At 41.3% G+C, this 22,501-nt stretch overlaps 1 protein-coding gene across 1 annotated transcript in view; it reads left to right on the forward strand.

Annotated features, from left to right (window-relative positions):
* Positions 1 to 22,501, forward strand: part of LOC120540557 (B-cell receptor CD22-like) — a 48,818-nt gene that overhangs the window by 11,283 nt on the left and 15,034 nt on the right. The window contains exons 6-9 of the mRNA XM_039771396.1: positions 633 to 738; positions 2,609 to 2,833; positions 10,933 to 10,991; positions 21,118 to 21,486. Coding sequence (XP_039627330.1) covers positions 633 to 738; positions 2,609 to 2,833; positions 10,933 to 10,991; positions 21,118 to 21,486 — 759 coding nt within the window. The remainder of the gene's footprint in view (positions 1 to 632; positions 739 to 2,608; positions 2,834 to 10,932; positions 10,992 to 21,117; positions 21,487 to 22,501) is intronic.

The following is a 22,501-nucleotide window of genomic DNA, read 5'->3' on the forward strand; positions in this document are numbered from 1 at the left end:
GCTGCTGGGTTAAGCTAACACTCCCCATGATCTTCTGCTGGCATTGAGGTTCACAAAATATTACATTATACTGAAACAAGCCGATCTCGTTTCAGGCCTCTGCTGTATGTCATGAACCTCTGGTTCCACAAAATAACGGGTGACTCCACAAAGTCTACAAAAAAGATCTCACCCACGGCAAGTCTGACCTGGGAAAATGGGAGGCTTAAAGCCCGAGTAGGCCTCAAAACAGAGATGAGTTTTAAAGTACAAAAAAGTAAAAAAAGAAAGTAAAAAAAAACAAAAATAGCACGTATTCTCACATTTTTGAAGACCACGTAAATCAGGCTGGAGAATAGTTCCACCAGGAATATTTATAAAATTAAGATTTTATTAACAAAAGAGCAAAAAAAGAATATCCTGAAAGGTCAGTCTATGGTAACAAACTCAATATGGTAATCAAAACTAGAAATCCTTACACAGAGCAAAAAACAACAATAAACAATAGCAGGAGAGCTCACCAACACCCAAGAGCATACAATGTACCATGGAGGGACTGCATTTCCCATGAGCCTCTGGAGGATCGGCAGCAGTTCCTCAATGGAGACTGACAGGTGGCTCAGCCTCATTTGATTTGCCTTTCTGTTTTCCAGGAAGAATCGACTGTTCCAACAACATGGCCATGACTTATGCATTTTATGCTTTATTGAGCTTTGTCATCCTGGCCGGGTTTGCTCTGTCAGTTTTCATATTTCTAAGGTAAGGGGTCTTTTACTTCATGTGATTTTTGTTCTTTGAAGTCTCTCCAGTCCTTTCTCTCTTTCAAAGTTCAAGCCAGTGTTTCTTGCAGTACAATGAAATTATTACTTGCAAGTCTTCTCAGAACAGTTGAGAAAAATATAATAACATCAACAAGAGACGCACAGACTGTCATTATCATAGATCACACTCCCAAGTTTGAAAGTATCAACCATTTCTTTCTGCTAAATTAAATCATAGATGGGTAGATAGATAGACAGCTGTAAAAGCCACTATATGATAGATAAACAGTGTGGCCACAGGGGGCGCACCAGCTCTGTAATACCTGACACAGACAGACACTCAGCACAAGCTCAGTACAACACACATTCATTTTCCAGGGTAAAACACTTTCATTCTCACACCAATGCAGAGTACAATTAAACACAGCACAATATACTGCACTAAAACACACTTCGCTTCTTAATCTTTGTCTCAGTCCTTCCGCCTCCAATCCTCTTCCGGCTCGTCTCTGTGAAGCAGCTGGCTCTTTTGAAGCTACAATGGGGACTATTCCAGGTGGCTCGTTCGTCCGGAATTACTCCCAGGTGTAGTGGAAGCTCAAAGTAGAGCTCTGCAGCTCCCGCAGCCACCCCTGGAAGCCTCCACAGAACCAAACTGGGCTGAGTCCACAAATAGAAATTCCCATACAACCCCGTGGGAATCTGAGGTGCCAAGGGGGGTCTGCCAAGTAGTAGTTTGGGGGAGATGGCACCTTTCAAAAGCCAACTGGATAAAGATCTGTCACAATAGATAGATAGATAGATAGATAGATAGATAGATAGATAGATAGATAGATAGATAGATAGATAGATAGATAGATAGATAGATAGATAGACGTAAAAGGCACTAAATAAGATAACAAGTGGTTTAAGACTTTTCACAGCACTGGAATTTGCCAGCCATTGCCCCCTCATCCTGGCGTCTCTACCCCCCAGTGGTGGAGGCCTTGCCAGACATGCACCTCCCGACTCTCGACTCACTATGTTAATGTCAGCCATTGGTGACACTGAATCAGCATCACATTGCTTTGCCTATGCCAGGGGTGGCAAACTCCGGGCCTGGAGTGCCTCAGTGGCTGCAGGTTTTCATTCTAACCATCTTCTTCATTACTGACCACTTTTTGCTGCTATTTAACTTCTTTTGCCTTAATTTTAAATAACGACTCAAGCCCCCTAGTTGTCTCTTTTTCCTTAATTAGCAGCCAAACAATAATGCAACACAAAACAAGCCCTTAAATGACCAGCTCACCTGTACCCATCACACACTATTTGAAAATAAAGAAAGGTGAAGATCTGAATAAGGTTGATCTCTCAGGTCACCAAAACATTTTGACGATGTTCTTAGAAAAAAACAGAAAAATCAACAGTTTTGGAAATGTCTGCTGTAGCAGAATGAGAGCAGCGACAAGCCGTGAAATTAAATAACGAGGTTTATTATCAGCAAGAATCAGCCTCTCATTAAGAGATTGGTTAGAGTGAAACTGGTTGGAGTTTGAAGCCCCAGTTTAGCTGGTCATCTGTTGTCTCATTTCACGTCTCATTTCTGTTTGGCTGTCATTTAATGAAGAAAAGAGTCAATTCAAAGGACTGAATCCTTAAAAACAGGGCTATGAAAATGAAGGGAAAAGTTAATTAGCAGTGAAAACTGATTAGGAGAAGGGTGAGAATGAAAACCTGCAGCCATTGCGGCCCACCAGGCCCGCAGTTCGGCCCCCCTGGCCTTTGCCTTTGCCTGAGCCCCCGAGCCACACTCACTGTTATGTAAAACAGCTCTTGTAATATTCCAAATTCCTTATAAAATCTTGATTTCATTTCTCTTTGTTTGACAGGAAAAGGACCGAGAAGACAAACAAACAAAATTTTGTCATCACAGGAAGACGAGAGGTGTGCTTACAGTTTCTGTTTTTCACCTTCTTTGAAGAAAAAACAAAGCAAATACTGGGAAATGTGCAAATCTCACACAGGCCACGATTTGAATCCAGAGATTTAAATTATAAATACAAATCTAAACACACAACTATCAAATGGAAGGTAACAATTCAAACACCAAAATAGTGTAAAGCTGCAGAAAAGGAAAGAGCAACGATGAGAGCCCCGTGTGCCGCACTTTTGTGCTCTGTGTTCTTTATTGCTTGGATTTCACAAGTGTAAACCTGAATTGTCAAACATATCTTTTTTATTAATCCGACTTCAACACTAAAAGCCTCAACACCACACTTCCTTTTTGAAGACTTTCTTATTTTTCACTTTCATTACAGTTCATTTTCATCACTAGGGAGCACAAGAAGAAAGAAAAGTCCCAAACATCCAACACCTTCAAGCCCTCTCGACTTCTCCCCTTTAGGACATCATCTTTATTTTGATATAATAAATGAAGGTCTCGTCCCATGCAGGCCTTTAAATCTGCCATCTGTGGTCTGTGCTGTGGCCCAGCACTCTCTCAGGTCAGTTCCTGCTTACTGCAGCACGTACAGTGTGCTTGAACAGGACACGGCCACAATGGTCCACAATGGTCTACGGTGTTCACACTGAGTCGTCTGCATGTCACTCTCACATTTCCTACTTGAGGAGGTGGCCCAGGAGGTTGGGCTGAGAGGCAGTGAAGAAGCTGAAGCCAAACCAGCCAATCACACCTCATTGCCACCTCCCTTCAACCCACACTCCTGTGTCTCAGTACACTCGGTGCCTAATGTGTGCCCACAACTGGGCGAGCTATGAAAATGTACAGAAATGGTGTGCTGTACTTGAACAAGAAGGAGAAGAGGTGTTGTAGTTGTGTTTGTCGAGGGTGTCCATGTGGTGCAGCTACCAGAAAGGCTTTCAAAGAGTTAACATGACATGTTATACAAGGGAAAACTCCACAGTCCAAGTGTCTTCATTTTGAATATTTTAGTGAAATTCAAAGCAAACTGTTCACACGAGAAAACAAATTATGAAACTTGATAATACACAGAACAAAGACAAGGTCTTCTTGACTGTTTTGTTTCATAAGACTTATAGTTTCTGTGTTTTCACATTCACTGAGACCTACGTTTGACATACGGCACATACGGTGAAAAGATTCGATTTCTAAAATGCCCATCTGTCTAGCAGTTCAGGTTTCAATCTAGCTGTCTAACTACAATCTGAGAGCATTCTACTGTCTAAATACAGAAATACGACACAGCCGAACGTCAAGAACATCCCATTAACTTGTTAGCTTATGAAGGTGAAACAAAAACTTCCATTATCTATTCAAATTAAGCAAAAGCTGAGAAAAACTGACCTTTTACGTTAACATAAAAGAGTTGACTCTTGCAAGTAGGATAAATAACCCAGCCATTTTCTGTAACCCACTTTTATTACCACTTATAGAGTAACAGATAGTAACGTAATGATATCTTGTCAGATTTCAGGAGTGTGAGTTCAGCTCTGTATGTGAGTGTGTAAGCAGGCCTGTCCAGGGATGTCTCCTGCCTTGTAACCCAGTAATAAACTTCAACTCCCATGACCCTTCCCTGAATTACACGAGAAATATCTACACTAGAACAATCTGGACGAGAACGGGCCATTCAGCCAAACAAAGCTCACCAGTCCTGTCCACTTCATTCTTCTAAAATAACATCAGGTTGTTTCTGATGAATTCATGTTAAATTAGGAGGTTGAGATGGGTTTGAGAATAGCTGACATTATAATGTGAAATGTACTAACCTGCTTCTTCCAATTTAAGGTTCCAGGTAGATGGGACCTCTTGTGGCCGCAACAAGCAGGAGTCAACCCAGGGTAGGATTTCACACCATTGTAGGGTACACTCTTACATGACTGTTTTGGAGTTATCAATTAATGTGACTATCACATGTTTTAGATGTGGTAGGAAAGCCAACTCAGACAATGTAAGGACTCAACATGGACAAGTACCAGACATGGGATTCAAATCCACAATTCTTGATACATGAATAATAATAATAATAATTAAGTGGAGCTGTTTGAAAGTTCTGTGATGTTGTACCAGAAAGTAGTGTGGTAGACAGGAAGACTTTAGGGACTTTTAAAACTCGACTTGATGTGTTTTTGGAAGAATTAAGTGGACAAGACTTACGAGCTTTGTTGGGCTAAATGGCCTGTTCTCATCTAGATTGTTACAATAATTATAATGAAGGGTCAGCACTGGGCAATCCTTTATTATATTATATTATATTTTTATTGTCACATACACTGTAATAGCATAATATATCTACATATTTAAAATGCTAATGGTAGTGCGTGTCTATAACGCTATTACTTATGAACCACTGGAGTTAAAATATCAATCTTGGTCTTTAATTGAAAGCTTATGATGTTATACATGCTGCTGGAGCAAAAAATGTGGCAAACGGCAACCTCCACAAAGTTATTTTTGTTGACGTCTTTCTCATGCCAAACTGATTAAGAAGGTGACATGACAGCAAGAAAAAGAAGAGAAGCGGCATCTGCTAAGGATAAAGCTACACTGCAGAAGATGATTATGTGATAAGAGACTGACAGTGCTGGCATCCTCTGAATGTCAAGCAGAGATGGATATTGGAGATGGAACTTTGATCTTAGGAGTACCAGAAGTCCACAAGCTTCTGGGTATATTATATTATATTATATTATATTATATTATATTATATTATATTATATTATATTATACCATTTTCCCAAACCACTGAATCCTAACACAGGGTCATGGGGGTCTGTTGGAGCCAATCCCAACCAAACACAGGGCACAAGGCAGGAACAAACCCAGGGCAGGGCACCAGCCCACCGCAGGACACACACACCCACCAAGCACACATACTATGGACAATTTAGAACCGCCAATACACCTAACCTGCATGTCTTTGGACTGTGGGAGGAAACCCACACAGACACGGGGAGAACATGCAAACTTCACGCAGGGAGGACCCGGGAAGCGAACCCAGGTCTCCTTACTGCAAGTCAGCAGTGCCACCATGCTGCCTTATATTATATTATAATGATATTATATTATATTATATTATATTATATTATATTATATTATATTATATTATATTATATTATATTATATTGCCTGTGTTAGCCATCTGAGATGGGTTAAAGTCTAAATAATCAATGTAGATTTTATGTTTTTTATTTGATACATGGCTTCCTCTGTTTCTACTCCTCTCGCTCCCCTGAGTTTTCTGCTGCCCACGCTGTTGCATGTCTATGGACATCCTTATTAGTCACACATCTCTTTCCTTAGGCAATTCATCATCACTGCTCTGACGCATCACGTGTTTCATGGCCGACTTCTTTAGCTTTGGGTGTTTGGCGCTGTCTTTCTTACGCACCCAATCCTTTCCTGCTGACATCACTTACACTTGGAGTTGCTTTTCAAACTAACGACTATCACAACCGAAGTGTTTTTGCTGAGACCATGTGGTGGATGGTCAATCTGATCTGGTTTAGCGCCACTAGCCTAAGTCATGTCAAGACTTTGGTTTCCTGATGTGCACATCGATTTATTGTTATTTTCACTCATTAATTGCCCACCATGTGAAGTTATCAGCCCTTAGAATTACAGCTGTAACCTTTGTTGCAGGTGCTAGAAAGTCGCTATCACACTGCTGATGCGGGTGTATAATGTCAGACAACAGAACAGGCCAATAAGACCAACCTACGTATTTTTAGACCCTTGTTTGGTATTGATATTATCCTTTTTAATGTTTTGGCCCTTCTTCTACATGTTTTTCTAATTTAAAAATTTTATTTCCTAACCCAGATGGACGCACAGATACACAAACTCACACACAGACAGAAGACAGATGAACATAACTATTTTTAATCATAATATTCTCAAACCTTTTCATCCTGACAGCACAGAGTACAAGCCAAGAATCAGCCCTCATTAATGAGCTTCTGGTATTCTGCTGGCAGACATCTTTATGCTGTCAGTCACAAGCACTTAAGAAACAGAAAATATGACCTCAATGTTGTAATGGAAAATATAAAGAAGACAAAGTCTGTAAAAATACAGATAACATTAATACATGATGGAAAATGATGAAACTTTGATTTCTACTAACTTGGTCTTTTTTCATTACAGATTGGAGGCAGAGAGAATTCAGAAAAGGACACGTATGCCACTCTGGATCAATTGACAGTCTCACCAGATTATGACATAATTGTGAGGAATTAAATGAACAAAAATGATTTAGGAAGACTCTGCTGTTACAATAACAGAAATTAAGAAAAACCTAACTGCAAATGTACCTTTCAAGAAAACCAAACTTTGTGACTAGTGCCATATAATGTGATGTTCTGTCACCTGTGAGCCCCCAAAGGCTACAAAGAGTGGCCTGTGCTCACATTCACTACCAGCCAGCTAAGGGCAGAATGTCTTGAAATGACCTTGATACCTGATGGATAAATAAATAAATACATAAATAATCTAGCAGTGTAGTAGGCAAGATCAATGAATACTACACCACTTAACTTGTTTTGCTTATGTATATAAACTGTGATGAGAAAATAGGCAGTATAGGGTTAAGTGTTGGGGTCCACACCAGTGTCCCAGTCTAACAGTGAAAATGCAAACATAGAATGAACTGGAAGGAAAACCAAACAGTAGTATTGACGGTCAGAAGGTTCATTTATTTGTAACACTTGTTTAAAGGAGCCTCTGTGGTCCATTATCCTTCGGCAGATCCTGTCCTTGGTGTGAACTCAGGCTTCCACATTCGCCAGTTCCTTTGTAGCAGGAAGACTGGAAGAGGCACATTTTTTATGGTGATTTGGACACAACATCATTTGTGTTTGGAGGGCTCGTGAGGTCAGTAGTTGTGTCCTGCTGTCGTCGGCCCCCTGAGAGCTGAGCCTTCCATGTGCTCCCAATAGCATACGTGACTAAACAGCCCATGGGTTATGAATGAGTTTTGTTCTTGCTGACGTTCATATCCTGATTTTGGAAAAAAATTTGAACTAAACTGTACCTTAACTGGAAAATTTCAGCAACAATGCATGACATATTTTATTTTCAGACGTATTTACTAACTTGACAGTGAAGCAATATTCCAGTACTTTAAATTACAAAATACTTGTAACATCCTCTGCTAAATCTTGCTCATCTTGCAGCATATTGTAGAAACTTCAACTCCCAGCAGTCCCTGTAATTGCTCTGATTAGTCATCTGCTGAGGGTGCAGGGGCTGCTGGGGGCAAAGAGGCCGGTATGAGATTTAAATGGAGGCCATTTCTACAGAGAAAGAGAGAGGTCTTTTGTTGTTTCATGTCTGGAGTTGCTTGTCTGTTTGCCTTCCCGCTCAGTGCCTGTGGATTCTTGTTGTGTCGTGGATTGTCTGCTGTTCAGTGTATGGACTGTCTGGTGTCTTCCTGCTGCATGACGACTGTACTAGGATTGGTTGTCGACCTGTGAAAAAAGGAAGGAGCACACCTGATCCCATTCATATGTCATCATCTCAATACCATCCATCCATTACCTAACCCCGCTATATCCTAACTACAGGGTCACGCGGGTCTGCTGGAGCCAGTCCCACCCAACACAGGGTGCAAGGCAGGAAACAAACCCCGGGCAGGGCGCCAGCCCACTGCTGCATCTCAATACCGCTAGGATTAATCTTTAGATTCACATACAGTGAGCTGATCTCTGGACCATCCTTCTCCATCATTTCATTACATCAGTTGCTGTGTTTTATACACTTCACCGTGTGTGGGTTTTGTTAGTGGTTTGTTATTGTTGAATTTGTGTTTGTTGTATAATAGCCGGAAGGGAACTGGGATGGGATCGTTGTAGTCTGCGTAGTTATATTTAATTTATTATTGTTTAATACATTCTTCAATGTGAGGGAGTGTGCCTGAGTCAGGCCAAAGCTGGGTGTGATCCTGGGATCCCCACCAAAAAAATTAATTAAATCATCATCAACGGCGGTGTGAATTTTAGCTGCTACATGATGTAATAGAAACTATCAGGGCACTGGTACCCTAAACATGCTATGCAGCAAGTGGCTCAGAGACAGTAAAATAAAGCAATGCACCTTTAACTATGCAGATTTGTCACATATTAGTTGCTTAAGTTAAAATAAACAGCAGGTATGTCCAGTATGTCAAAGGCTAAAATTGCCTGCAGCTTTTGATAATGACGCAGTACGCCAGAGAGTTAGAACAGGCATTATGGCGGCACAAAAACCCACTGCTAATGGATGATTGAAGCCTCAGTAGAGATGTGCTGTCTTTCCTAAGGGGATCAGTCAGGTTGTCACCTCTTTTACACAACACAGCATGGACACATACTTGGGACACTTAGACTAACAAGCAGCAGTTTCGACCACTCAGCTAAATGGCCAGCGGCTGACCGAGCTGCTTACTTGTGACTGAGCTTACAGCGTAGCCATACATGCTGCCAGTTAAGTTTAGCCACAAGTGCACAAGAAAGCAGAAAACAACAAAGAGAGTCAGAAAGTCTGAGTACTGTTCCTCACCATTAGTGACAATTGGTACACATTCATCCAGATCAAAATTAGTTTGCCTTGTTTAATAATAAAAATGGAAGAGGGACGTTCAAAAAGTTTCTGCACTTTTTTTTAACTCTATTTATTAAGAATTTGATAAACAAATGACATCACCTTCCTTTGTGATGCAATTCTCCCAAAGTCATACCAACTTTGTTAGGATACGGCGGGTTGGATAATGGATGGATACCAACTTTGTAATGTCATCAGCAAAAAATTCTTCTGTTTTTGTGAATCAGTTCCAGGGTTCTTTCTTCATTCTCGTGGTCGTGGCTGTAGCTAGATGTCCGGAACACTGTGCATCCATCACACTGTTATGGGCATTTTGGAACATTTCAATCCACTCCGAGATGACTCTACGAGAGAGAACGTTATCCCCATACATGTGGAGATAAATTGGTGCTCACCTTCTTCCCACAAAAAGACGTATGACAGAATGCTATTCCTCTTTGGTTTCATAGCCTTCTTCACCACAGGGTGACAACTCTTATACTAAACTGCAATGGCAGCTGGCTTGCCAGACAGAACTAGTCACATGACACTCTCAGACACGACCAATCACTACTCCTCTCGCCTTCACCGTTTCCAACGAAAATATAAAAGTGTGGAACCTTTCTGAACAGTCCTTGTATAATCTGAAATTCAGTTGCAATGAAAACTATTTGGGGTGCTAGTTTATATGTGAGGAATTTCTGTAACTTGACACCCATCTGTACATACTGTATATACACACATGACCCTTACAGCACCAAAATCCGTTTTAATGAATGGGTTGAGGTCAAAACTGGGAATCTGTGAGATCTTTTGTTAAAGCCCAAAACATGAGTCAAAAATTCAGAGTCAAAATGTGAGAGCAAGGGATCACACCCAAGAATTAATCACAAGGAACAGGTTTATTATCCTTCGAGTTCAGATACAGCGTAACCCAATATCATGGTTTGACATCACTAACGAGCGCATCCCAGGGAATTCACACGTGGGTATCCATGGAAAATGGTCAACGCAATGTTCTTAGTGTGATAGTGCCTGTGACAAAAACAAAATGGTGTCACAGCAGAACACAAACTAATAGTCAGTTTTATTAGGAGGCAAAAACGGTCCTCAGATTCAGATTCTATGTACTTCAGATGCGATAATAAATATACTGTAGACCTGAATAACCACTAAAATAAGAACCAACAATTATAAATATCGGAGATCATAATAATGACGTCAATAGTATAACTATTGGAATTGGGTTCCATAGAAACTCTTGTCATGATACGTCACAAAATAATAGCATACTGTAAAAACAAAAAAGGCAAAAAAATGGTTCCAATTTTTTCCCAACAACTAAATATAATTTCCATCTAAAAATAACAGCAAACGTCATAATAAGGGGATTATAAATCCCACAATTGGATGCAATCAATAGGGAAAAAAGGCCTAATTAAGTGTGTGAAAGTAACCAACAGACACAATCACACAGTAACAGCAAAAGGTTCCCATCTTCATTCATTTATCTGCCTAATCTAGAAACGTTGATAAGTTTGTGTTGTCATTATCTATATTTTTTTTTCTTTTGAATTTGTGTTGATTATTCTGTCTTGGAAGTTCATTAATTTTCATTAACTATCTGATTTTTTGTTCATCGCTTTTGTTTCTTAATTGTCCTCTTTTATTTAGTTCTTGTCTTCCCCCCTCTCTATTAAAACCAAAGGGGTCAGGGCCTCCTCATTACTCAGGTGAGCTGCTCAGCACTGCCCCCTGGGCTCCATTTTTAAGGTGTCCATCAAGCTCAGTTTAATTGCTGGGCCATTGGGTTTCTTGGTCTGTCTTTGGTGCCCTCTTGTGGAGATTTAAATGTAAAAACTAAAGTAATGGCCCAAGAGTTTGGACTTTTTTTTTGAGTTTGTTTATTCAGGCTTTTTGTTTCGGGTTTTTCTCCATTTACAGATTGGCTTCTTCTTCTTTTGCTCATTTTGAAGTTTACCTTTAGGTGTTGGCAATTTTTTTTTACGAAACTACTATGATCCCTTCTGCTTGTTTATCTTTCTTTAAGAAATGTTTGTTGTCTTTAATATTTTTGTTGTTAATTGACTTTGAATTTTTTGCCTCTCAGTTTAATCAATAAAATCTAAAAATAAAACAACAACAACAACAACACCATTTATTTCTATAGCACATTTTCATACAAACAGTAGCTCAAAGTGCTTTACATATTAAAGAATAGAAAAATGAAAGACATAATTATAAAACAAAATAAATCAACATTAACATCGAATAAGAGTAAGGTTCAATGGCCAGGGGACAGAAAAAACAAAAAAACTCCAGACAGCTGGAGAAAAAATAAAATCTGTAGGGATTCCAGACCATGAGACCCCCTGACCAGTCCCCTCTGGGCATTCTACCTAACATAAATGAAACAGTCCTCTTTGGATTTAGGATTCTCACGGAAGGGCTTGATGATGATGATGGTCACGTAGACTTCTGCCTTTTAATCCGTCCATCATTGTTGGAGCATCATGAAGCTTTGAGTAGGTGGAGGTGGTGCAGGCCACCACCACAAAGAAACCAGAAAAGAAACAGAAAAGAGAGTAGGGGTCAGTACCGATTTTAGAGCCACCATGAATAGTTGTTATGATGAATTGAACATACAGAGTATCAGGATTAAGTTAAATTACAATTAAAATGAAGTTATAAAAGGCCATGTTACAGTAATGTGTTTTCAGCAGTGTTTTAAAGTGCTCTACTGTATCAGCCTGGTGAATTCCTATTGGCAGGCTATTCCAGATTTTAGGTGCATAGCAGCAGAAGCCCGCCTGCCTCACCACTTCTTTTAAGTTTTGTTCTTGGAATTCTAAGGAGACACTCATTTGAGGATCTGAGGTTACGATTTGGAATATAAGGTGTCAGACATTCCGATATATAAGATGGGGCAAGATTATTTAAGGCTTTATAAACCATAAGCAGAATTTTAAAGTCAATTCTGAATGACACAGGTAACCAGTGTAGTGACGCTAAGACTGGTGTGATGTGTTCTGATTTTCTTTTCCTAGTTAGGATTCTAGCAGCTCCATTCTGCACTAGTTGCAAACGATTTATATCTTTTTTGGGTAGTCCTGAGAGGAGTGCGTTACAGTAATCTAGTCGACTGAAAACAAAAGCGTGAACTAATTTCTCAGCATCTTTCAATGATATAAGAGGTCTAACTTTAGCTTTGTTTCTTAAGTGAAAAAATGCTGTCCTAGTGATCTGATGAATATGTGATTTAAAATTCAGATTACAGTCAACAATCACCCCTAAGCTTTTTAACTCCGTCTTGACTTTTAATCCTAATGTATCCAGTTTATTTCTAATAGCCTCATTGTATCCATTATTGCTGATCACTAAGATTTCAGTTTTCTCTTTATTTAACTTGAGAAAGTTACTATTCATCCATTCTGAGATACTAGTCAGACATTGTGTTAGTGAATCAAGAGAGTCGGGTCATCAGGTGCTATTGATAAGTACAGCTGTGTGTCATCAGCATAGCTGTGGTAGCTCACGTTGTGCCCTGAGATAATCTGACCTAACGGAAGCATGTAGATTGAGAATAACAGCGGAACCAGGATAGAGCCTTGTGGAACACCATATCGGATATCATGTGTCTTCGAGTTGTAATTCCCACAACTAACAAAATATTTTCTCCCTGTCAGGTAGGATTCAAACCAATTTAAGACCCTGCCAGAGAGGCCCACCCATTGACTAAGGCGATTTCTAAGAATGTTGTGATCAATGGTGTCAAATGCAGCACTCAGATCTAAGAGGATGAGAACAGATAAATGGCCTCTGTCTGCATTTACCCGCAAGTCATTATTTACTGACAATTTTTTTAGATCACATTCATTTCATTAATGCTCTGAGGCCCAGTCAATCTATTCAGTAGCACCAGGGACAAGGTGAAAACAAAGACATTACAGAAAAAGAGTAAAGTTCATTCTAAAGCCAAAGCTGAAATTCTATCACCAATTCCACTGTGCAGTTTCAAAAACAATCAAATAATAAAAACTTGTGGGTGATGTTTTGACCAAAATTAAATATTGACACGAGGACTGGACAGATGAAAACATTTGTAATCAATCATGTCATGGTTTTTTTTTTTTCATTTTCATCAGTGGCAACTATGACCACTAGGGGGCAGCACTAAGACTCAAACCAAAGGCAGAGTTACTCCAACTAGAGCCCCAGGTTCAAATTACCATTTTTAGTTAACAAAATGCCTCTAGTCAGGCTTCTTCTTTCACAATGCACAATACAATCTCTTTACTTAATACTTTTTCTTCTTCCCCTCATGCCCACCTGCTCTCCCAACTCTGACTCCCTTTTGAACCTAAACGAGGAGTAGTCCTAGAGTCCAATCACCACCGTCAGGAAGCACGTCATGGCTCAGGAAGAAGCATCCCAAGAGAGGGGACTCACCTCCCAGTAACCCTCAGAATTCAACAGGGAATCCCAACAGAACCACAACTCCCATGATGCACTGAAGGTATCCAAATGGGAACCTGCCAGAAGGGAGTGACATGAGCACAGAAGGCAACCTTCCAGTGTCCCTCATTCATTCTGGCCTCCCAAGTGGGAAAGGAAACACTAACTATCCCAGCCAGGATGACCCCACAATGTCCATCTGTTGTACTGGTAAGGAACTCCCATCCATCTTCGCAGGACACCACTCTGGCTGCATCTTCCATTAGGCTAGCTGAGACCATCACTGTGTCGGCCTCCCATCTGGGCAAAAGATAAGGTCCACGTCTATCGGGACACCTGTCCATTACCACTTCTTCTTCTTCTTCTTCTTTTGGCTGCTGCTGTTAGGGGTTGCCATAGCGGATCCTCTTCTTCCATCTCTTCATGTCCTCTGCATCTTGCTCTGTCACACCCATCACCTGCATGTCCCCTCTCACCACATCCATAAACCTCCTCGTAGGGCTTCCTATGGCCTGGCAGCTCCATCTTTAACACGCTTCTCCCAATATACCCAGCATCTCTCCTCTGAGGGACCAAACCAATGCAATGTCGCCTCTCTGACTTTGTCTCCCAACCATCCAACTTGAGCTGATGTCCTAATGTCCTCATTTCTAATCCTGCCCATCCTCGTCACACCCAATGCAAATCTTAGCATCTTTAACTCTGCCACCTCCAGCTCTGTCTCCTGGTTTTTAATTAGTGCCATCATCTCTTACCTTTTACTCTTGTTGATACCCGTCTGTCACAAATCACTCCTGACACTCTTCTCCACCCACTTCCCCATGTCTGCACTCTCTTTTTAACTTCTCTTCCACAATCCCCATTACTCTGTGCTGTCGATCCCAAGTATTTCAAGTCTACTCCCAGCATCCTCACCATTCCTCTGCCCTCCATCTCATTCACACACATGTATTCTGCCTTGGTGGTCCTACTGACCTTCATTCAACTCCTCTCCTCTCATATCTCCACCTCTCCAGGGTCTCTTCCACCTGCTCCCTACTCTCTCTACAGATCACAATGTCATCAGCAAACATCACAGTCCATGGGGACTCCTGTCTAATCTCGTCTGTCAGCCTGTCCATCACCATTGCAAATAAGAAAGGGCTCAGAGCCGATCCCTGATGTAATCCCACCTCCGTCACTCCTACCACAGACCTCACCACGGTCACACTTCATATCCTGTAGAACTCTTATGTACTTCTCTGCCACTCCCAACTTCCTCATACAATACCACAGCTCCTCTCCGTCATCCTGTCATATACTTTAAGTCCACAAAGTCACAATGCAATTCTTTCTGACCTTCTCTCTACTTCTGCATCAACATCCTCAGAGCAAACATCTCATCTGTGGTGCTCTTTCCTGGCATGAGACCATCCTGCTGCTCACTAATCATCACCTCACTTCTTAACTGAGCTGACACTACTCTTTCTCATAACTTCATGCTGTGGTTCATCAATATTATCCTCCTTATTCTTAAAAACAGCCGTCCATTACCGCAGCACAGGACAATTCCAAATAAATTCAAATGAAATACAAAAGTAAAAAGAAGCCCCCTAGCCTCTCATATCACCTGGTCACTGCTCTCAGCTTCTGCTCACATGCTTCTGTAATGTGGAGGTGAAATTTATATGACTGCTGACACCCCGAAATTAGGACCCTTCATTTTACTTTAGTTAATAGCAAACAAAAAAGTCAATGGAGTGCTAATGGACTGTTGGATAGCAGATATAAGCTCTCTGTTGTAGTCCTGGATGGCGGCTAAAAGGGGTGATTTGGAAAATCGAAATAATTATGAAAATAATTTGTGAAACTCACATACCTGAGACATATACTGTATACTGTGTCATGGTAGGTTGACATTATTCTTAAACCTGAAATAAAAAGGCCACAGAGAAAACAAGAAGACCAGTGGATCAATAGAATTAATGACAAATCTGATGACTTTGTCAGGCCAAGTACACAAGAAACATAACATGGAATATGATGTTGGACAAATGGAAGGGATAAAAATAAATATAATATTGAATGGGTTTTAGATATATTCTACTTTGTGGGCAAAAAAATCGAACAATACAAAGACCACCATAAGCAGCCCATCAAACTCCATCTACTAAAACAAGAGAGACGCCGTAGAGGTGGACGTGATGACAATGGAGGTGAACAAACAGTAAAACGTTAGGGACTTTCAAAACTCGACTTGATGTTTTCTTGGAAGAAATAAGTGGATAGGACTGGTGAGCTTTGTTGGGCTGAATGGCCTGTTCTCGTCTCGAGTGTTCTAATGTTCAAATGTTCAAAGCGAAGTGTTCTTTCCTGCAGTGAGGTTTTTATGTTTGTGAGTTTTATTAATTTCCAAAAGCTTATTGCAGCTGCATTTGTTGAAGGTTTCAGAAATAGTTCAAAACGCACCACCACACACCCCATCCTGTGTGGGTGACTTGTTAGTGACAGAAGTAATTCAGAAGTGCAATTTCCTCTTGACAGTCCTAATTTGAGGCAGAATTACTTCCACCCATTTTATTAATAAACGTCTGATAAACCTCATGTGCTGCCATCAGGTGCTTTTGGTGTTTTTACTTGATGACTAAAAACTGCTCACCCCTCAATTTCTTGGACCCGTTTTCCCAATTGCTTTTCTTGAATTTCTTTTCCAAACCCATGTATTGCAGTGAATGTGTCCCAGCAGCCCCTTGTGGAGCTCACACACACACACGCACCACACACACACACACACACACACAGACACACACACATACAGACACACAGATTCATGCTGGGACAAAATCAGCCAATCACAGCTTACAGAAAACCCAGACAGACATGAACTTCTGGTGTTTGAACCCAAGGCCTTCATGTTTTGAGGTCTCAGCCCTTCATGAATATCAAAGCCTTCTTAAAAACCCTGATTAGCCGCAGGATTGAAAGTAGAACTTCTTCCTATTTTTGATGTCAGTAAGCAGAAGTCATTAGCCACACATTTTATGAAATCATTGCTTCATCTCCAGACGCCTTTCTTGAGAAGTCACCTCATTGCTGTCCCTCAGTTAGAAGACTTCAGACCTGAACTGCTGGCTCATGAAGATCTGCAGCTGGAGACGCACACATTTGGTGGACCAAATTATAAAACTGGGAGCAAAAGGTAATGTGGCCTTTCAAATTGGATTTCTGATAGAAGCAAGTTGCAGTTTTAAATAGTAAAATGCTTTAAAACTTGAAAAGAATAAAAACAGGAAATAAAAAAAGTATCATTGATATTCAGTAAAGATAAACTAAGTCCTCTCCTTCACAGTCATAGAAACATTTAAATGTATAACACATTCGGAAGGTGCGGTGGCACAGTGTTTAGTGCTGTGACATAGCAGGCCCAGGGACGTTGGGTTCTAATGGTGTCGTCTGCATGTCCCTCATATCTGAGGGCAGGTTGGCTTGATGTGAGTTGAAGGTGCCCTGCGACGGACTGGCAGTGTTGGTTTCTGATTTGTGCCCAAAATGTAAACGTGACTGTTACAAGTTTCTGTGTTAAAGCCGATCTTCCTTCTCCTATAAGTCAATTAGATGCCTTTCACTGATGAGGTCCCCTGTCTCTTTTGCACTCGGTGATACCCAGATGCCCGTGTCTGTGGTTTGTCTCACAGGTCTGCTGCTTTTGACATTTGCTTTCAAAATTGGTCATTTTTGACACTTTTAGCCATTTAGATTTCCCGTTTACTCCCATATATTCCTAATTTTATCCTGTGAAGCATTTAATGTCTCATGAATCCAGATTACAAATAAAGAATTAAACAAGATTTGTGGCTCAGAGGTGCAGTGGTAGAGCTGCTGCCTCACAACAAAGAGACTCCCTGTGTGCAGCTTGCAGGTATTCCCCTCGTCCATTAGGGTTTCCTCCATGTTCTCTGTAGTCCTCATAAAGTCATTGCAGGACTGTTGTTGTTGCTGAATTGGCTCTGTGATGCATGCTTGACTTCGGTAGGCTCCCCACGACCCTGCCCTCAATCAGTGGGTTGTGAAAGATGGCCTGGACACAAACAGACACGACACCAGATGTCCACAACATGAACGTTTTATTTAATGTTTCTGCACACACAGTACACAAACCAGCACAATAAACTCAGTCCTTATCTTTTCTTTCTCTGTCTTTTCTTCACCGCCTCCACTCCTCTCCTCTCCTTCAAGCTCCATCCTCTTCCACCCGACTCCGGCTCCCTGAATGGAGTGAGACAGCCCCTTTAATAATTCCCCAGATGTGCTCCAGGTGCTTCCTGATGATCTCCCTGCAGCACTTCCTGGTGTGGCGGAAGTGCTGCAGTCCAAGGCTCCATAGTTCTTCAGACGCCCCCTGGCAGTGGCCACGGATCCCCACAGGGTTGAGCCTTCCAGTTCCGTGGCTCCCACACAATCCAGGATGGCTGCCCTCTTATGTCCTGGAGAAGGAATTGCCCCTCTCCTAGTCATCTGCTTTTCCAGTCCTCCTGGTGGGGCAAAGTCCCCGGCCATCCATTACAGGGTTAAGAAAATGGATACATAAATAAATACAATGAACTCTTTTAGGGCGATTTTTGACTTTTGTCGACAGCAGGGGTTGAGGGCAGATGTCAGGGGCAGAGTGCGATAATCAGCTGTAAACGTTGACAAAGCATTATAGGTAGACCGTCTTTGCTAGGAGGACTGTTAGACTTGACGTGACTTGACGTGACTTGACGTGACTTGATGTGACTTGACGTTGAATCCCTGCGTGTGCGTGAGTAGCGTAGAGTAAACGACGTCTGGGTTGGCATCGACGCTGAGCGAGAGAGTGAAGCGAGTGTGCAAAGCAAAATATTCTGTACGTTATTTATTTCTTTTTTGTTTTTTGCATATTATTGTTAAATCTGACTCTGTGGTGGGCTGGCGTCCTGCCCGGGGTTTGTTTCCTGCCTTGCGCCCTGTGTTGGCGCCAGCAGACCCCCGTGACCCGGTAGTTAGGATATAACAGGTTGGATAATGGATGGATGGACTCTGACTTATCAAACTCCGATTTTGACGCAAGCGATCTGGAAAATGAAAATTAAAACAAGTAGCTGATTTTTTTTTCCCAGAAAGTGCCTGTCAGCTTATGAGTGATAAGACAAACAGGTATGTAATATGCATGTAATAAGTACGTGTGAATTTACTGTACTAACAGTAGAGGCTCGTGGAACATAAAACACAGTGACATTTGTTATAAATAAATATCTTATGTTGATTTATGTGTGGAAGTGTTGCTTTGTGTGCTTTTAGAAAAGTGAGTTTATTGAAAAAATATTCAGCCCTCGGAGAAAAGAAAAGAAAAAAAAAAATAATAATGAGCCCTAAAAGAGTTAAAAGCACAAATAAAGATCAAGTGCTTAGTCAGAACTGACGTGCAGGCTGTGACATTCGTTTTATTAAACTGAGCACATCCACCCACAGTACTGTCTGAATTCAGTCCAGGATGGCGCTCCGCTCTTGTGCAGGTCACCTGACTGACATCTGCCAGGCAATGGACTCTAACTAACGTGTGTCTGAGGGTCCGAGAGAACCGCTGGGAGATCTGATGGGCCTGGACTTGAACTCGGCCCCAGGAACTGTAACACTAACTTCTGTGACGACCAAAACATGAACGGAGAACCTCACCATTGACGTCTTTTGGGCTGTGGCACAGGAGGAGAGTCAATCAGCTCTAAGCTCACTTCATGTTCCTTTTTTATTTCAGGCCTCTTGAGACAACATGCTGCTCTTGATGTTTCTGGCCGCCGCTGCTCCCTCTGTGGTCGGTAAGATAAGCAGAACTCCTGTCTCTTTGCTTTGGTCAGTGCGATGGCAGAGTGTCTGTGGTTTCTGCAGGCCAAGTGAAACTTCTTCTCATTGCCATCGATTTATTTTTGTAAACAAATGTTTGAGGCATGAAAACTGTTACAAAACTATTAGGGGAATTGTAAAAGACTGAAAGGGACGACACACAGCCAGCGCCCTGACCCACCCGCCCTTACAGTCCTGCATCAAGTCAAGCGCCAAAGGGTACCTGCAGGGAAATGATCAAAAAGCGGGTCAAATCCACGTGAAACCACCATAAGGGCGTAATGACAAAGGACGGCTGTGTTCTCCATTTTCACAGAGCGTTTGGGAGGTTTGGCTGATGTTACGAGTCACGTCTGGCTTTTACTCCCACTGTACCTGAGGGCTGCGGTCAGATGGCGGCTCTTAAAACAGCAGGCCGGTTTGGGTTGTGAATTTCATTAACATTTACAGTATTTTCTGGTCTCAGTTAATGTCTGCTTTGCACCAGCTAGCTGTTTAAATTTCTAATGTGGTGTTCTGGTATCAAAGCATGAAGCTGCTGCTCTTTACACGTTCTTCAGTACCCACTGCACCACAGTTGACATTTTTATTGACCAAAATCTAACGCTAGAAAAATCCCTGACACTAAGTCAATGTTTCTTTTCTAACGACAATAACTTTCACAGGTTTAGTTTGATTTTAATGGAATATATAAACCTAAGATGCTGACAACAGAATCTTCTTATTTTGGGCGCTCCCGTTAGGGGTGTAAAAGAAGCACAACAAACAAGTCGAAAGAGTTGGGGAGTCCGTCGCCGTATATTATAATACCTGGTTTGTTACAGACGTTTGGTCAAGCATGAAAACACACTGCAGACAGTTTCAGATTACAATGGCGGACATTAAATTCTGTGGGGACGGAAATGTAATGGGAATGCTGGCAAAGGAACCGCTGAGGTAGATGGGATGTGGTGACGTCATCATAGGGGGACCAGAGGGAAGGAAGGAAGGAACCCAGAAGTGACTTGTTCTGCTGGCTAAGCTATTCGGGTGGATTCATGGCTGCGTTTTTCATCTTTCGTGTTGAAATAAAGAAAGAAAGTTTAGCACACCACCGTCGTCCACCGCCGTACGATTTTGCTCTGCTCTTTAGGTCTTTAAGCTGCTCCCTAAGCGCTTGTGCGTGACAGAGGTCACCACAGCGCATCATCTGTTTCCATATCTTCCTGACTCCTTTTCAGGTAAATATTTCAGAATTCTGTTGGCTTCCTGGTCTGCTGGACACACAAGAGGCCTGAGTGACTGAGCTGCTGAAGATCTTCAATGACCACCATGTTGTTTCACTGCTATTCACACACACGCACACACACACTGTTACACTTATTAAGTTTTTTTTCTTTTTCTTCAAAATATATGTCTTAATAAATTAAATCACATTCATCTCATCCATTACACTGTGTGAGCGAGAATAACATGAGGCTCATTTTAAAGTGAATTAAAACAGCTGTGTTTGTGCTGGAGTCTTATCAATGGAAGATAAATGAAAAATCACAGGCCTTACATTGTATTCTCTTTTGTGTTTTACAGATTTGAGTAAGTGGGGAGCCACTTATACACCACAGCAGATCTGTGCGCTTGAAGGATCGACTGTGAGGATTAACTGCGCGTACAGACATCCTTCATATGTTTATGTTCAAAGAGAAATGTGGTTTTATGGTCCTTGGGACTACCAGAAAACGGTCGAAGGAGAAACCACAGTGTATCACACAGATGAGCAGGAAGTGTCCATCAGTCACATGAACCGAGTTCAGTTCTTGGGGAACAAAAACAAAAGGTGCTCCATAAATATCAGGAACGTGAGCAGAGAGGAGAGCGGCTACTACAAGTTTAGATTTGAGGGGTCGAGTTTTAGTCAACACTGGACTGAAGTGCCGGGAGTCAGCGTGACCATCACAGGTGATCAAAGACATGCTTCTTTGTGTTTTGTTTTTTAACTTTTATAAAATTTATTTAAAGCTAGTAACATTCCATACAATCAAATCAAACTTAACAAAACTAAATTCAATTCAACCCTCACCCATGAGAAAGAGAGGAAGGCCAACAAGAGTCTTTCTCCCTGATATAAATGCTTATTCTAAGATGTCATTGATGAGATCCTGTCAGGTTTTAAAAACATTTTGAGAAGACCCTCTGAGTGAGAAGTTGATTTTTTTCCAGTTTCAAATAGTTTATAACATCAGTTACCCACTGACTTAAATGAGCTGAGTTAGGATTCTTCTAGTTGAGCGAGATAAGTCTACGTGCCAATAGTGAAGTGAAGGCAGTTACAGTTTGTTTGTCCTTCTCCACCTTAAGCCCCTCTGTGAGCCCACCAGACACAGCTGTTAGTGGGTTAGGAGGGATTGGCACACCAAGGCGGTCTGACAGTTATTTCAAGGTTTTGGTCCAGAATGATGTTAATGTGGTGCTCACCCAGAACATGTGGCCCAGTGAGGTAGGAGCTCGATTGCAATGTTTGCAAGTTAGATTTTATCCTGGAAACATTTGGCCAATTTTAAATGAGAGAGATGTGCTTGACGGATGATTTTAAGTTGAATAATCAAATGCTTTGTGCATATGGAGCTCGAGTGAATTCTGTGCATGGTTGCCTTATTTGAGCTTTTCTTAGGGTGACGCCATAGTTAACAGCACCAGACATCAGAGCTCACTTTCTATGTGGAGTTTTCATGTTTTCATTTTCTCCTTTCATTTAATTTGTTTTTTAATTCATAAAGTCTTCATATCAGATAAATTACTGACTTTGCCTTCACATAGCCTGGCGCCCACCCCTGTCTTGAATTCTCACATTAAACCCAACACTACTGGGCAATCATCCTTCTTGGTTGATTTATTAATTTATTCATTTTTTCTCAGGCGGTTTCCCTTTAGTGTTGTAAGTATATTAATATTCCTAAACGGTATGTCCAGTGCA

Source organism: Polypterus senegalus, chromosome 12 (genome assembly GCF_016835505.1).
Source record: "Polypterus senegalus isolate Bchr_013 chromosome 12, ASM1683550v1, whole genome shotgun sequence".
Lineage (NCBI taxonomy): Eukaryota > Metazoa > Chordata > Cladistia > Polypteriformes > Polypteridae > Polypterus > Polypterus senegalus.